The sequence below is a fragment of the Pholis gunnellus genome, assembly GCF_910591455.1.
Source record: "Pholis gunnellus genome assembly, chromosome: 12".
Classification (NCBI taxonomy): Eukaryota; Metazoa; Chordata; class Actinopteri; order Perciformes; family Pholidae; genus Pholis; species Pholis gunnellus.
Genome location: NC_136539.1, coordinates 23,755,118 through 23,769,230, shown reverse-complemented (window position 1 = coordinate 23,769,230; position 14,113 = coordinate 23,755,118). Strand labels below are relative to the sequence as shown.

Below are 14,113 nucleotides of genomic sequence, written 5' to 3'. Positions count from 1 at the left end.
CAGTCCATATATGGTCACTTCCTGTTCACTGGCTGCAAAAAAAGCCATGGTGACGGACAAAATACCAAACTTGAGGCTTCAAAACGTCCACTTCTGAAAAACAGTCTGTGGCCTCTACTCGTGGCCGGGTCTCGTGACATCATTAGACGTAAACGTTAGCTGTTAGCTGTAACGTTAGCTCTGAGGTGCTAGGCGAGCTAGCGGTTCAGATGCACGCTTCATTCTGCGCGGTGATGCGGTTGCCGGATGTAGTTCGGTAGAAAGAAAATAGTTCCTTTGTGAAACGAGGCCTGAGAAGTATCTTCAGTCACGATATTTCCAGAAAGAGCCGCTGCTGTTGAGGTTCCTGACGGTCCGTCTCTCCACAGGAGGCCGGCTTCATTGGGTTCATGCGCAGCCTGCGAGGTCGAGACCAGGAGAAGGTGGTGAAGAAGAAGGAGGAGCTCTGAGGACGCGTTGCACTGTGACCTCTGACCCTGACAAGGGCCCAATCAGCACTGACGGTGGGAGACTTGATGACCTCAGCAAAAAGGCTTCTTTTTAATATACCGATGACGTTTGAACCTGCAGAGACACCTCGAGACTTCTGACGGGCAGAAAACAACAAAGTCTTTTGTTGTTTTTGCCCCCAAAAAACACTGTGACAACACGTGTGAAAAGCGACACCTATACTTAATCTATGCAACACGGGGTCTCGGTGGTGGTGGTGGTGGTGGTGGTTAAAGGTGGAGGCACCACAGGGGTCCAGTACATCAACCCGCTGTGATTACTTTTTACTTTTTATTTAGAAAGGACTTGATTTTTTTTTCTTTTTGCTTCTAACTGTGGCCTTAAAGATGTGAAATAAAAACCTGCTGGAGCTGAAGAAAATAAGAGATGGGGAAGAAGAAACGCCAAATATCCTCCTCGTTACATCTCCAAATATTAACATTCAGAGCCGTAGTGATGTAACAAGGTTTAAGCTCATTTACATACTGAGCACGGAGAGGCTGAATATTTACATAATGATCATACAAATATAAAATAATGTCAGAATCACGAATTCATCCCTTCGTTCCCGCTGCAAGCAATCATGGATTCCAGCCAAAATATCCCACAATCCCCCTCTGCACTCTGGATGACTCAGACCTCACTGTGGTGCGTTCAGGGCTTTTAGTTTGAAGGGGTGTGTTTTTATGTCTGCCGCTTCCTGCGGAGCTGAACGACACCGAGGAGCCAAAATGGGGGCACTCTTGAGTAATTAGGTCTCCAGACCCCCCCCCCCCCCCCCCCCCCCCCCCACTTGTTTTGTGACTTTTCTTTTTAACTCTTCGGCCTCATTAATATTTAAAGCTGATCTGTGGCTGAACTTGTGTCATTATTCCAGACTTTTGGTTTCCGTCGTTATGAAAAAGGTTCTCAGGGAAAGCGAAACACAATTAAAAGGGAACTAGTTTGTTCTGTCATTATTTTTTGTTCATTCCAGCTGAAGAATATTTGAGCCCTTAAGTCACCAAAACTAAATATTGTTTACTTTTCTATCCCCAATAAAAGCAGTCGTCCTTCAGATGTTTCTGATTTTTAACGGACTCATTCCAGTTTGTTCAGTTCGTTCAGTTTGTTCAGTTCAGTTTGTTCAGTTCAGTTTGTTCAGTTCAGTTTGTTCAGTTCAGTTTGTTCAGTTCAGTTTGTTCAGTTCAGTTTGTTCAGTTCAGTTTGTTCAGTTCAGTTTGTTCAGTTCAGTTCGTTTTGTTCAGTTCGTTCAGTTCGTTTTGTTCAGTTCGTTTTGTTCAGTTCGTTCAGTTCGTTTTTTTCAGTTCGTTTTGTTCAGTTCGTTCAGTTCGTTTTTTTCAGTTCGTTTTGTTCAGTTCGTTGAGTTCGTTTTGTTCAGTTCGTTGAGTTCGTTTTATTCAGTTTGTTCAGTTCGTTTTGTTCAGTGAGACTTTAACATTTTATTTCTAACACTTGTGTGTCATCGTATCTCTTTATTCTCCTCCATCGTTTCCTTTGTTGATTATATTTTATTTTTCAGCCATAAGAAGTTTTCGTCCCGTTAAAAAGAAATAATAAAATCAAACATTTCCAACATGTTCACTTGTTTTTATTAGTGCTGCCCAATCAAAGGCTTCTCACACTGATTATTAATCACATGTTCATAGATTTGTTTAAGCTGTTTGTCATAAATACTTTAATACAGAACGTGAATATTAAGTCCTCAACACAGACTCAAACTTTATTGTTCTTTACAACCTTAACAAAGGTTCCTGCTTCCTACCTTTCACAATAAAAGCCCCAGACATAATATTCACATTTTCATGTCGTTTATACGTCAGTTATTGTTTTATGTTGTTTTTTCATAAGAAACTTGATATAAAGTGGTGCTTTTTTGTGATTTTTTGGAGAAACTGTCGATTAAATCAACTTAACGAGTTTTAGTCATAAGCTCCTTCAGTGGACACAAGTTCACTCTTCTTCTCTGCTTGTGTTGCTTTATTAAATCATTTATCTTCTCCTCCGATATCTGATCCGTTCATGTAATAACTCATAATCCTCTGACGCTCTACTGTTTACTGCTAATGAGCTAATGTTAGCATCCAACAAGCTAAACTAAACTCAAAGAGTTAAAGATCAGCGACTCCAGTTTAGTCCATTTAACTCAAACGACTCTCTAAAACAGATATGATGGTGCTAAAGAGCATAAGGAGTTTCAGGAACATAACTGGTTTCATTGTGTGCATGCAGACAGAAATGTGAAGAACGTGAGCAGCTCAGCAGATCACTGGAGTCTGGACCGTGAGGGGCGGAGCCGGACCTCCAGGTGAACCAATCAGAGGCCGCTGACTTTATGCTGAAGGTTCTGGTTCCGGTTGATTCGTCAGAGAGAGTCCGTGTCAGAAGCTGCAGCACTTTTTGCTGCTTAGCTGAAGCTCACATTGTTCATACCAGAAGGGATCCAGTGTCTCTGACGGAACCGGTTCTGTGACGTCAGCTTTCACATAGACGTCCACACATGAACCTTCTTTCATTGGGTTATTGATTTTCTTGATCGTTTCCTTTCTCACACACGTCTGCGTCGAGACAGATGAGCTCCACATGTCGATGGAAGCGACTCGTTGAGAGAAGGATTCCTTCAGCTGCTGCTTCTCACCACGTCGTAAACAAAGATTTGCATCCTCAGAGATCCACTCGATGGAGCCGTCCTCTGCCTCCTCTTTATGATCCCATCGATCGGGGAAATCTGTGAGTTATGGTTGAAGACGTCCATCAGAGCCGAACATTAACGTCTCAGATGTTTCCCTCTGATGGAGCCGAGAAACCATCGAGAGATCATCATGAAAAGCTGCTTGTTTCTGCAAATAGAGCGAGATACTGAGAGAAAGAAGGAACGCTTAAGGTCAGATGATGCAACAAGCTGCATCGGACTGAAAATGATCTTTATTTAAGTTTGTTTTTCTACAATAAACTACAGTTATTGAGTTTTATGTGAGCACAGAAATAACAGAGAACTCAGCTGCACATTGTTTAACACAGAGCGTGAACATCACGGACAGTTTGAATGAAACAGAATAATAAAAGATGACAAAAGGGTGAATCACAATGAGTGTTTATTAATGAGGATGACTGTGTTTGTGTTGAAGTGGAGCGTGGTCTGCTGTTCATCATGTCTCCAGGACGTAAAGATCTTCCTCCATCTAAAGACACCAACACCTGATCCTGAACCTGAACGTGATCACGTGATCCTCATTTAAAGTTCACTCCTCACAGTCTGTTCAACATCCTGTAAATCATCACAGCTGTTTGATCGTTTAGTCCGATTCTGGAGAATTAACTGTTAATGTTGTTGCTTTTATGTTGAAAGCAGTTTTTCTTGATATGAAAGCTGAAAATCTGGAGACTGTCCTTCAAATACCTCACGCGTTGTCTTTATCCCCTGAGGATGTCCAGGCAGGTTAAATGAGACGTCCGCTCCAGGTTTCGTAGAATGAGCTTTAAGGTAGATGTTGTTGCGTAGACTCCTCGCTGGCTCTGAGTTCTTACAGCTATAAATCTCAGGATTATTATTTAGTTTTTTAAAGCTACGTGCAGGAGCACAGCAATATTTTAAAGCGCTCCACGACAGTTTTATTAGTCCAATAAATTCCCAAGAGACTAATTTAAAAGGAATGATCCGATGTGGTGCAACTTCCCATAATGCATCTTGTTAGTGTAAGTGAGACTCACTCTAGCTACCGAATGTCAACGCAGATATGTATTAATGCAGCATATCAGATCACAGCGCAGCGTAGGTTTCCTGTTACAGTTCAGTGAGAACACAGACGTTAGAACTTAATATTCATGTTCCACAGAGGAACAGAGGTACAGAGACATAAAGGTAGAGAGGACGGCACATTAAAGTTACTCATTAACATAAAGGAGTATGTGTCTCTCTCTGTCTCTCTGTCTCTCTCTCTCTCTCTCTCTCTGTCTCTCTCTGTCTCTGTCTCTCTCTCTCTCTCTCTCTGTCTATGTCTCTCTCTCTCTGTCTCTCTCTCTGTCTCTCTCTCTCTCTCTCTCTGTCTCTCTCTGTCTCTGTCTCTCTCTCTCTCTCTGTCTCTCTCTGTCTCTGTCTCTCTCTCTCTCTGTCTCTGTCTCTCTCTCTCTCTGTCTATGTCTCTCTCTCTCTGTCTCTGTCTCTCTCTCTCTCTCTCTCTCTCTCTCTGTCTCTCTCTCTCTATGTCTCTCTCTCTCTCTCTCTCTCTGTCTCTCTCTCTCTATGTCTCTCTCTCTCTCTCTCTCTCTCTGTCTCTCTCTCTCTATGTCTCTCTCTCTCTGTCTCTCTGTCTCTGTCTCTCTCTCTCTATGTCTCTCTCTCTCTCTCTCTCTCTCTCTCTGTCTCTCTCTCTCTCTATGTCTCTCTCTCTCTGTCTCTCTGTCTCTCTGTCTCTCTCTCTGTCTCTGTCTCTCTCTCTCTCTGTCTCTCTCTCTATGTCTCTCTCTGTCTCTCTCTCTCTCTGTCTCTCTCTCTCTCTCTCTCTGTCTCTGTCTCTCTCTCTCTCTGGACTCTTCTTCTAACAAACCTTTCTCTGAGAACAAACCTAATAAAGCCGTCAGCATGTTTCTATTCTTCAGGTTTTATTGTTTGGTGTGAAGAACATTTGGGTCTCTGAGGACGACTACTTTAGACATTTAGTCTTATTATTGGTTCTCACCAAAGACACATAATCCTTAAAAATCACATTTCATGAAATAAAAATCTAAAGTTTTTTGTTCTATGTAGTTTTTTTGTTTTGTTCTATATCTATATTATCTTTTTATGAATTTTCTGTTAAAAAAAAGTCAAAATACTGCACTTCAACTAAGAGAATGTTCTGCAGGTATATATACATACATATACATATATACATACATATACATATATATATATATCTACATTAGAAGTGTCATAGTGAGCTCCAGGTCTGAATCGTGTAATGATGACATCCGGAGACAGAGACCTCAGTTTAGTGTCTGTCACTGTGAATGACGGCTCCGCCTCTAAAAACCTCAACGCTGCTGAGACCTGTGCTGTTCATCAACCTGTCACACACACACACACACGGACACACACACACAGGGGCTCATGGGAGATTTCCCGGGTCTGTGTGAAGGATGAGGCTTCTCAGCGTCTCTGTGTTGTGTCCTTCTGTCCTTCTGTCCTTCTTTCCTTCTTTCCTTCTTTCCTCAGTTGTGTCTTCTTCTACGTTTGAGAGTTTGAGAGTAGAGGAGAGAAAAGTGCTGATGTCAGCGGACGTCCTATTTCTAGCATGAAGAAGCTCGGTGGGCTCCGGGTTTATACACATTATTCATTTTTCATGTTATTTTAATTTCTACATTAGAATAAATCTTCCGCTGCTCGGGGGAGAAGGACGATTTGTTTTACGGCTTTAAGACGGGAAAAAAGAAGAAGAGAATAAAGAGATATAATTAAAATCTAGATTATGAGACTCTATCATATCTGTTATAACATCAAGTTAATGAGCTCATGAATATTAATGAAGGGAGATCTACTGCAGGAGCTCAGTGTTTACTGTACTCTGCAGTAGATCATCTTTATGTTTATTCTGAGCCGGTTTCAGACGCTGACGATGTCATAATGTTAAGATGTTGAACAACATAATCTATTTAACTGGCCCTGCATAAAGAATGATTATTTATTATCTCTCATACCTCTCATTGGCTGTGGGATATATGATTCAATTAATCAATTCATACTATTTAAATTCTAGTTAATAGTCTCTAATTTAATTAGGTGTTTGTTGCCAAAGTAATTAATAAAAGCAATATATAATATAATTATGAGAAAATGAGAAAAAATCCATAAAAAAATAAGAAACCACAAAATGAATTGTAAGAACTGTTGCTGGTATAATAATTATTAAATCTCCAATTAGAGACAAATTCACAACTTTGTAGAAGGAAAAAAAAACTGAGAACAAAATAAATATAAATAAATGAAGTAAGTAAATTATGTTTTTATGTTCCACACAAAACATTTTTAACGTTTTATTTCAATGAACCCAACAAGAACATTAATACGTCAACGTGAGAGAGTATAAATATAAATGAGAGAATGACTCCTTTATGAGAAACAGGGACAGTTTTTAGGATTTTATTTTATTGTATTTATATTTGGAAAAGGTTCACATAGTTCAAAAGCATTTCAATGTTTTTAAAAATAAATAAAACCCTTTCCCATTTATATAAATATATATATATAATATATATTATATTCTGGTGTTTTATTTATTTATTTCAACAGACGTGATGCTGATGAGAGGCTTTTTTTTACCCACAATGCACAGCGTCACAGCCACGTCAACACGCTACTATAAAGAGTGTTAGCTAGCCGCCTAGCACAGCTGCACATGACAGATGTCCACATGATGCTACACTCGTTTTGGGTAATTTGTATTTTACATTTATATTAACTTTGTGCCTTTGAGTCTTGTGCGTTACGTACGAGTAGCTAGCTAGCTGTTAGCTCATTAGCATGCTAACGCTAGCTGCAGAGAAATGTATCTGCGAGCAAGCTAATGAAGTTAGCTGCTAACGGGTAGCTAGCTGGCTAACCCTGTAGCTAGTTGGCTTACATTTTAAACTTTCTTTAGATTTTAAAACATGTTAGGAACATGGTGTGAAACACGAACCTTGTAGCTAGCTAATGCGTTAGGTTTTACGTCATTAGATGTCACGTTTACGGTATATAAACCTACTATCTCCTTAGCTACCCGCTGCTCATTAGCTAACGTTAGCTAGCAACGCCTCTCCTGTCAACTCGTCATCGTAACGTCTTCCTGTTCTTTACGTTTAGTAAACCGTTTATTCATGCTGAGTCACTTCATCTTTGTCTGATTTTTTTATATATATGAGCTCGTCGTGAGATTGTCTGTCTCTCTCTCTCTGTGTCTGTTTGTGTATTTCTCTCTCTCGCTCTGTGTGTGTCTGTCTCTCTGTCTCTGTGTCTCAGTCTCTCTCTCTCTGTGTGTGTGTCTCTCTCTGTCTCTCTGTCTGTCTCTCTCTCTCTCTCTGTGTCTCTGTGAAGTTTATTTAACCCGTTAGCCTGTTGAATGAAGATGAAAGTTAAATCTAACTCAAGTCTGTCTCGATAAAGATTAATGAGCCTTTTATTGATCGCCAGATGGAAAATTCAGCTGTTACAGCAGCTAAAAAAGGAAATTATTATAAATGAATAGCGGCATAAAATTCTCCAATCTGTCATTAAACTAGTACAGAAACACGATGTGTCAGAGTCTGACCCGCGTAGACCCGCGTAGACCCTCCTGTTGGACCTGAATGCTGTGAACAAGGACTGAAACTTTAACTGAACATAAAGTTCATCACTGCTCCACCACGTCGGCTCGTATTGGGTTGAATATGTGATATGACTTGCTCAAAAACTAAAGTTAGCAAATGTTGGGCATATTTGGTTATTAGATGGATTAATTCGTTACCACAATAGTTTCAGATACATTTATGTTTTTGTTATCTCAAGTATTTAAGATCTCACATTCCCAGCTTTGGTCCCAGGGCTTCAGTGAGACTGCCTGAGCTGTAAGATGTCGACGGTGCTGTTTGCCTCCGTGGTTCGGGTCGGAGACGGCCTCCCTCTCTCTGCGTCCACGGACTATGAGCAGGACAAAGAGCTGCAGGACACCAAGAGACACCTCAAGGGTCTCTCCAAGAAGCTCGGACAGTTCCCCGACCGCTGCACGCTGAAGACCGGACCCTACAACGTCAAGTAGGTCACATGGGACCTTATGTTTAATACTCATAATGTTTGGTCATTTTAAGAAGGCTCTTTACTTTCTACACACTTTAATCTAACAGACGTGATGAAGAAAGTATCGTTACGAGTCTGTCTGTGCTCAGCGTATCAGTTCACACTGCAGGGCCTCAAAGATAGACGAGCTGCATGTGAACGTGTTAACTTATCTGTGAACGTGTGAAATTTAGCCACAAATATGCTGAAATGTTTCAGGATCAGAAATGTGTATCGTGTTGTTTTTTAATCTGCTCTGTTTTTATCTTGGTGACCTCTCAGGAGAAAAGAGTGCAGTGCATGAATTCAAAACTAATTGTGTGTGTGTGTGTGTGTGTGTGTGTGTGTGTGTGTGTGTGTGTGTGTGTGTGTGTGTGTGTGTGTGTGTGTGTGTGTGTGTGTGTCAGTTTTACGAGTGCGCTGGGTATTGGGTATCTGATGGTTTGCACCTCTAACTACCCGAACGTTCTGGCCTTCTGCTTCCTGGACGAGCTGCAGAAAGAGTTCATCGTCACGTACGACCCCAAACGCATCGGGAGCGCCGTGAGGCCGTACTCCTTTATCGAATTTGGTGAGCAATGACACAGTTAACGTTAACCATCAGAGTGTAAATAAAGTTTAACGTTAACCATCACAGTGTAAATAAAGTTTAACGTTAACCATCAGAGTGTAAATAAAGTTTAACGTTAACCATCAGAGTGTAAATAAAGTTTAACGTTAACCATCAGAGTGTAAATAAAGTTTAACGTTAACCATCAGAGTGTAAATAAAGTTTAACGTTAACCATCAGAGTGTAAATAAAGTTTAACGTTAACCATCAGAGTGTAAATAAAGTTTAACGTTAACCATCAGAGTGTAAATAAAGTTTAACGTTAACCATCAGAGTGTAAATAAAGTTTCCCGTTAACCATCAGAGTGTAAATAAAGTTTAACGTTAACCATCAGAGTGTAAATAAAGTTTAACGTTAACCATCAGAGTGTAAATAAAGTTTCCCGTTAACCATCAGAGTGTAAATAAAGTTTAACGTTAACCATCAGAATGTAAATAAAGTTTAACGTTAACCATCAGAGTGTAAATAAAGTTACTAAAAAAAGTTTCTAACACGAGCTCTAAACTCATTATTATACTTCAGTAAAACTGTGTTTAATGAAAAACAACATTATAAATTACTAAAACAAAGTAAAAGTACAACATTTAGTATTGTTGAAGTTTTTCTGACTTCAGAGCGTTGAAATGATTTTTGGGACGTTGGTGAAAAAATTAAAAAAGATCCATTCTGCCAGCTCAACAAAAGGCATTCTGGGAAATGTAGGAAACAACTGTAGCAGATGTAAAAAATGCAGGTAGAGAAAAAGTATAAACAGTATATAAATGACCCTTTAAGCAAACATCAGTGTTTGAGTGAGGCTGCATGATTATTGATCATTTATTTATTAATCGTCCAGCTCGTAAAATGTCAGAAAACTGCAAATATTTTATATAAAAACAGTTAAAAACCAGAGTGTTTGGCACAAATAATGAAACTAAAGTGAATGTGAAGTATCTTCCTGTTGATTGGTTTATTACTGAGTAAACACTGACTCCTGGTCTTAACCCGGACAGAAGCTCAGCTCTGACATGTGGATGTTGTTGCCTTTCCTCCATCAGACACCTTCATCCAGAAGACCAAGCAGCGCTACAACAGCCCTCGCTCTCTGTCCACCAAGATCAACCTGGCTGACATGCAGACGGAGGTCAGGCTGCGACCGCCGTACCAGCTGTCTGCTGAGGACCTGCAGGCCGTCAACGGGTTCTCAGCGCGCAGCGCCTCCAAGTACAAGAACATCGGTAGGAGCTGACGCACACACACACACACACACACAGGTATATGAGGATACTTTGTTCTTTTTATCCTGCTTCATAACAGTCACATGACACAAAAACAAAGGACAAAGGTTTCATTTGTAAAAAGCGGCCTCAGTCTGCAGCGTTTCTCCTTGAATACTGGACCAGTCTTTAAAATGCCTTCGTCCCCTTCAGACGTGTAGACGTTTAGACTTTAACGGGTTAAAAAGTCCCAAAGTTCTTCTCTAACGGCTGCTCTGCTGCTGCAGACGTCTCCTCTCGTACGCGGCGTCGCTCCTCAGCCGAGCCGAGCTGAGCGACGCCGCCTCGTTGTTCACTTCCTGTCCGTCGCCCTTGCCCGTCTCTGGTTTTTACTCTGAACATAAATCACTTTGTCCCGAGGGATGAAGAATATGCTAATCTGATAACAGTGACGCGTCGTTTCCACCGTGCCAGAATATTTATGAAGTCAGAGGATTCAAACTAACGTACGTGCTGCTTTTATTCATCGCTGTTCAAGGATTCATCCTTTTTATCTGGAACATAATAGTCTTTATAAATAATTACGTTTCAGGTAAAGTGTATGTTTTGTCCTTTGGAAGCAGATTTCTTCTTTTTATCATTTCAGAGACAAAAACAGACAATCCAACGTGTCCTGTAGATGTAGAAGACGTAGATGTATACACTAAATATATGAAGTTATAAATAGATGAGTAAACAGCAGGGACAGAGAAATGCTGAGAGCTATACATTAACATTAAAGATAAGAAGCGCAGCAAAAGAATAGACACAAACCATAGTAATGATGTATAACACACACCTACATGCATATCTATATAGACAGACAGATGAGGATGTCACCTCGTCTCCTTTCCTTCCTCCAGCTCCCTCCCAGGTGTTGGAGCCGGTGACTCTCTCCGGCATCGTGTCCTGTGTCCTCAGCGTCCTGTGTGGAGGCCTCAACCTGCTGAGAGGAGTCCACGCTATAGAGAGCATCCTGCAGGTGAGCTGAGACCACGTCAGACTTCATGAGGGCGCTCGTTGTACGACGGGTTCGCACATCGAGATTTAGATCGTCGTCCCAATTCACCTGTGTGTCTCCTCTCAGACGGCAGGTGAGCAGGTTGTCTGGAGGTTTAGTCTGTCACCACTGAGCTCAGTAGACGCTACCAGTGATGTTCTGGTTTAATCCTGGGGTCCTAATGGACCCTGAACACCTCATGACAGCTTGTGATGGTTCTATTGCTGCTCTTTAAAGTTAAGAACCTCAGAAATACAGCCGGTCATGATCTTTAACAATAAATAATCCACAACTGGAACACAATAAAGTGAATGAGATGATGAAGATCATTTCTATGAACCGTTCTTCATCAGAGTCTGTCTGAACAGGGAGCTTCAGACAGACTGATGAAAGACTCCATAAAGGTTTTAGTTCTGGACTGTGGAGAACCCACCGGACCGGACCGGACCGGCTCATACACTGTGAACATGACAGACGTACGCAGACCATGAAGTGCTTTAACGAGTAAATTCATTTTAAAATCCATACAGAACCCGATGTACAGACTGTAGTTCTGCATCATGTAACACAGGGAGGTTAACTAAGTGGTTTCAGATCGTCTCCATCGTAATGTCGTAACACGATCACACGTTGTAATGATCGTCAGAACCAGGAACCTGTTTCAAAACAAGATGTTATTTCTTTAACCTGAATTAGTTTCTATTGAACGAGATGAAAAGATGGCGTTCGTCTTCTTGTCGTGTTGGTTTTCGGATGTCTAGACTTGGACGAGTAAAGTAAAGCTGCCTTCTCCTCCTGTCTGCAGAACGACGATGAAGACTTTAATTACGTGATTGCCTTCTTCCTCGGCACGGCGGCCTGTCTGTATCAGGTAAGTGATGCTCTGCAGCTCGTCTCCGGCCGACCGGCTGACTAACAGCGCTGCACTTTACAGCTCAGCAGCCTGTCAGCGTCACTAACATTAGCAAAAAGCTCCGAGCCTCTCGACCGCTGCTTCCTTCTTACAACGTTTCCATCAGCTGCTGAATCCACCGAGGGGACGAACTGATATCAGACTCTACTTCTCTCTTGATTTATTACCTCAGTAAACATTGTAAACATGAGTTTATGGTCTCAATCTCTAGTTTCAAGTCTTCTTCAATACAGCATGATGTTCATTTAGTGAATGATGGTCCATTTAGAGTCACACAGACCATGAAGCAGGGGATGCTTTAGGGGCGGGGCTACACAGTGATTGACAGGTCTCTACGTCACTCCTCCTCAGTCCAGATGTGGTCACTTCCTGTTCACTGGCTGATAACATATCCAAGATGGCGACGGCTGTAATGCCGAACTCGAGTCCACCAACCTAGTTAACCTCTTGGTTAAAGGACGACCCGCTCTGCCCACGAGCAGCAGCCCCCTCCTGTGTTCTTTAATGAAACTGTTTAATAGAGCACAGCATTGTTGATCTAGCCTCTTAATTCTGCTCTCTGAGTGCGTTAACGTGAACATGTGAGTTCCTGTTCCTGTGTCTCCGGCGGCATAAACCCGTTTCCTGTCGCTCTGTTCTTTCAGTGCTACCTGTTCGCCTACTTCTCCGTGTGGAGGAACAGCAAGTCCTTCCTGGCGTTGGCGCTCATCTGTCTGTCCAACATGTATCTGTACGAGCTGAGGAACATGTGGCAGATCCTCTTCCACGTGGCGGTGGGAGCCTTCATGACGCTGCAGATCAAACTGAGGCAGCCGCTGGGCAAAGCGCCCGACTACAACGTCTGACCAGGAACCTTTTACTGCAAAGACCCGGAGAACACGACGGGCCCCTCGCCCTTCATGTTCTGAGACGCAGCGGAGAGACGGCGGCACTGAGGACGCAGACTAACCCCCCACTGCAGGGAGGACAAACACAAAGGCACCAGTGGACACATCTCAGTGTGGACACACCTCAGTGTGGACTCCTTTGGCTGTTAGCCCCCCCCCCCCCCCCCCCACTGTCTGATGAAGATGTTCTCGTGCAGCCATAGTTTGTCATGAGTCCTGCATGTGTCCAGTTCTTTGCAGAAACTCGTCCTCATCCTGCAGACTAGTGATCAGAAGCGTCCCGTTGAGCATCAAACACTCTGATTACCGCTTTAAAGACTCGTTTAGGACTCTGTTACTTCCTGAGCTCAGCCAGTTACCCACGTAGGCTAAAGCTAAGCTAACAGATGTAATCTCTTTTATTCACTCGTATTGTTACTTTGTTGGTGAGATGAACATTTAAATACTGGACGTTCATTTCATTTTTGGGTGTTTTTCGTGTGTTTCATGCACTTTTTTGCACATGTGCTGGTGTGGACCTGGACCCGGTGCAGGACTCTGGTTCAGGTCTCTGTTTATAAACTATGCAATGCTGCCCTCATTTACCCCCAACTTCATTTTGCAGATCATTTTCTAAGACGATTAAGTTATTTACTGACGTGTGATGGATGAAACTCTTTGATTTGTTGTGTTATTATTATTAGATTTCAGGAGATTTCCTGCAAACATTCCCAACAAACACTAGAAAACTGGAGGAGCGCAGTGAGTCATGTTTCATGAGAAGCTTCGCTTCGTGTCCATCTGGCCGATGTGATCGGTTCTCTGAGCTCTCTGAGCGGCACCACACCTACATGACCTCATGCATGACCTCATACATGACCTCATGCTGCTTTCACAGACTGGACCTGAACCAGAATCAGACTGTTTGTGTTCACACGGACGGGAACGGTGAGTTACGGCGTTAGTCCGGGAGGTGAACGTGGTCGTTTCCAGGAGGAGCTGCTGAGGATGCGTGTGTGTTGTTGTGCTGTTACTTTCTCACGTTTAGGGTTCTGGTGTGATGTCGGGCCTTTCTTTAAAGGTCAGAACACAAAGGTCACGGAGCAGAAGATGTGGAATGTGTTGTGATTTAAAGCGTTGCTTCATCTCGGTGTGGTCCTCTGGAAACATGTCGGCTCCTGTTTGAGGATTCTTTCTCTTTTAAAGATCATTAAAGGCTTCTGAGACGTTT

The 14,113-nt window shown here is 42.2% G+C and overlaps 2 protein-coding genes across 2 annotated transcripts in view; both read left to right on the top strand.

Moving 5' to 3' along the window:
• The window catches only part of pdia5 (protein disulfide isomerase family A, member 5), a 43,622-nt gene extending 41,555 nt beyond the window's left edge, over nt 1-2,067 (top strand). The window contains exon 17 of the mRNA XM_079170629.1: nt 369-2,067. Within this exon, the coding sequence (XP_079026755.1) occupies nt 369-449 (81 nt within the window). The 3' untranslated portion in view covers nt 450-2,067. The remainder of the gene's footprint in view (nt 1-368) is intronic.
• Nucleotides 2,068-6,800: 4,733 nt separating this feature from the next.
• Nucleotides 6,801-14,113, top strand: sec22a (SEC22 homolog A, vesicle trafficking protein). Its single transcript, XM_079169745.1, has 7 exons — nt 6,801-6,899; nt 8,026-8,236; nt 8,665-8,828; nt 9,906-10,085; nt 10,967-11,085; nt 11,909-11,974; nt 12,661-14,113. Exons 2-7 carry the CDS (start codon nt 8,055-8,057, stop codon nt 12,859-12,861), a joined length of 912 nt encoding a protein of 303 aa, XP_079025871.1. The 5' UTR covers nt 6,801-6,899; nt 8,026-8,054; the 3' UTR covers nt 12,862-14,113.

Bases quoted from the DNA above. Each gene is read 5' to 3' on its own strand.
- sec22a (XM_079169745.1), top strand. From the start codon at position 8,055: ATGTCGACGGTGCTGTTTGCCTCCGTGGTTCGGGTCGGAGACGGCCTC. The intron at 8,237-8,664 runs GTAGGTCACATG...TGTGTGTGTCAG, and splicing joins ACCGGACCCTACAACGTCAA to TTTTACGAGTGCGCTGGGTA. The intron at 10,086-10,966 runs GTAGGAGCTGAC...TCCTTCCTCCAG, and splicing joins CTCCAAGTACAAGAACATCG to CTCCCTCCCAGGTGTTGGAG.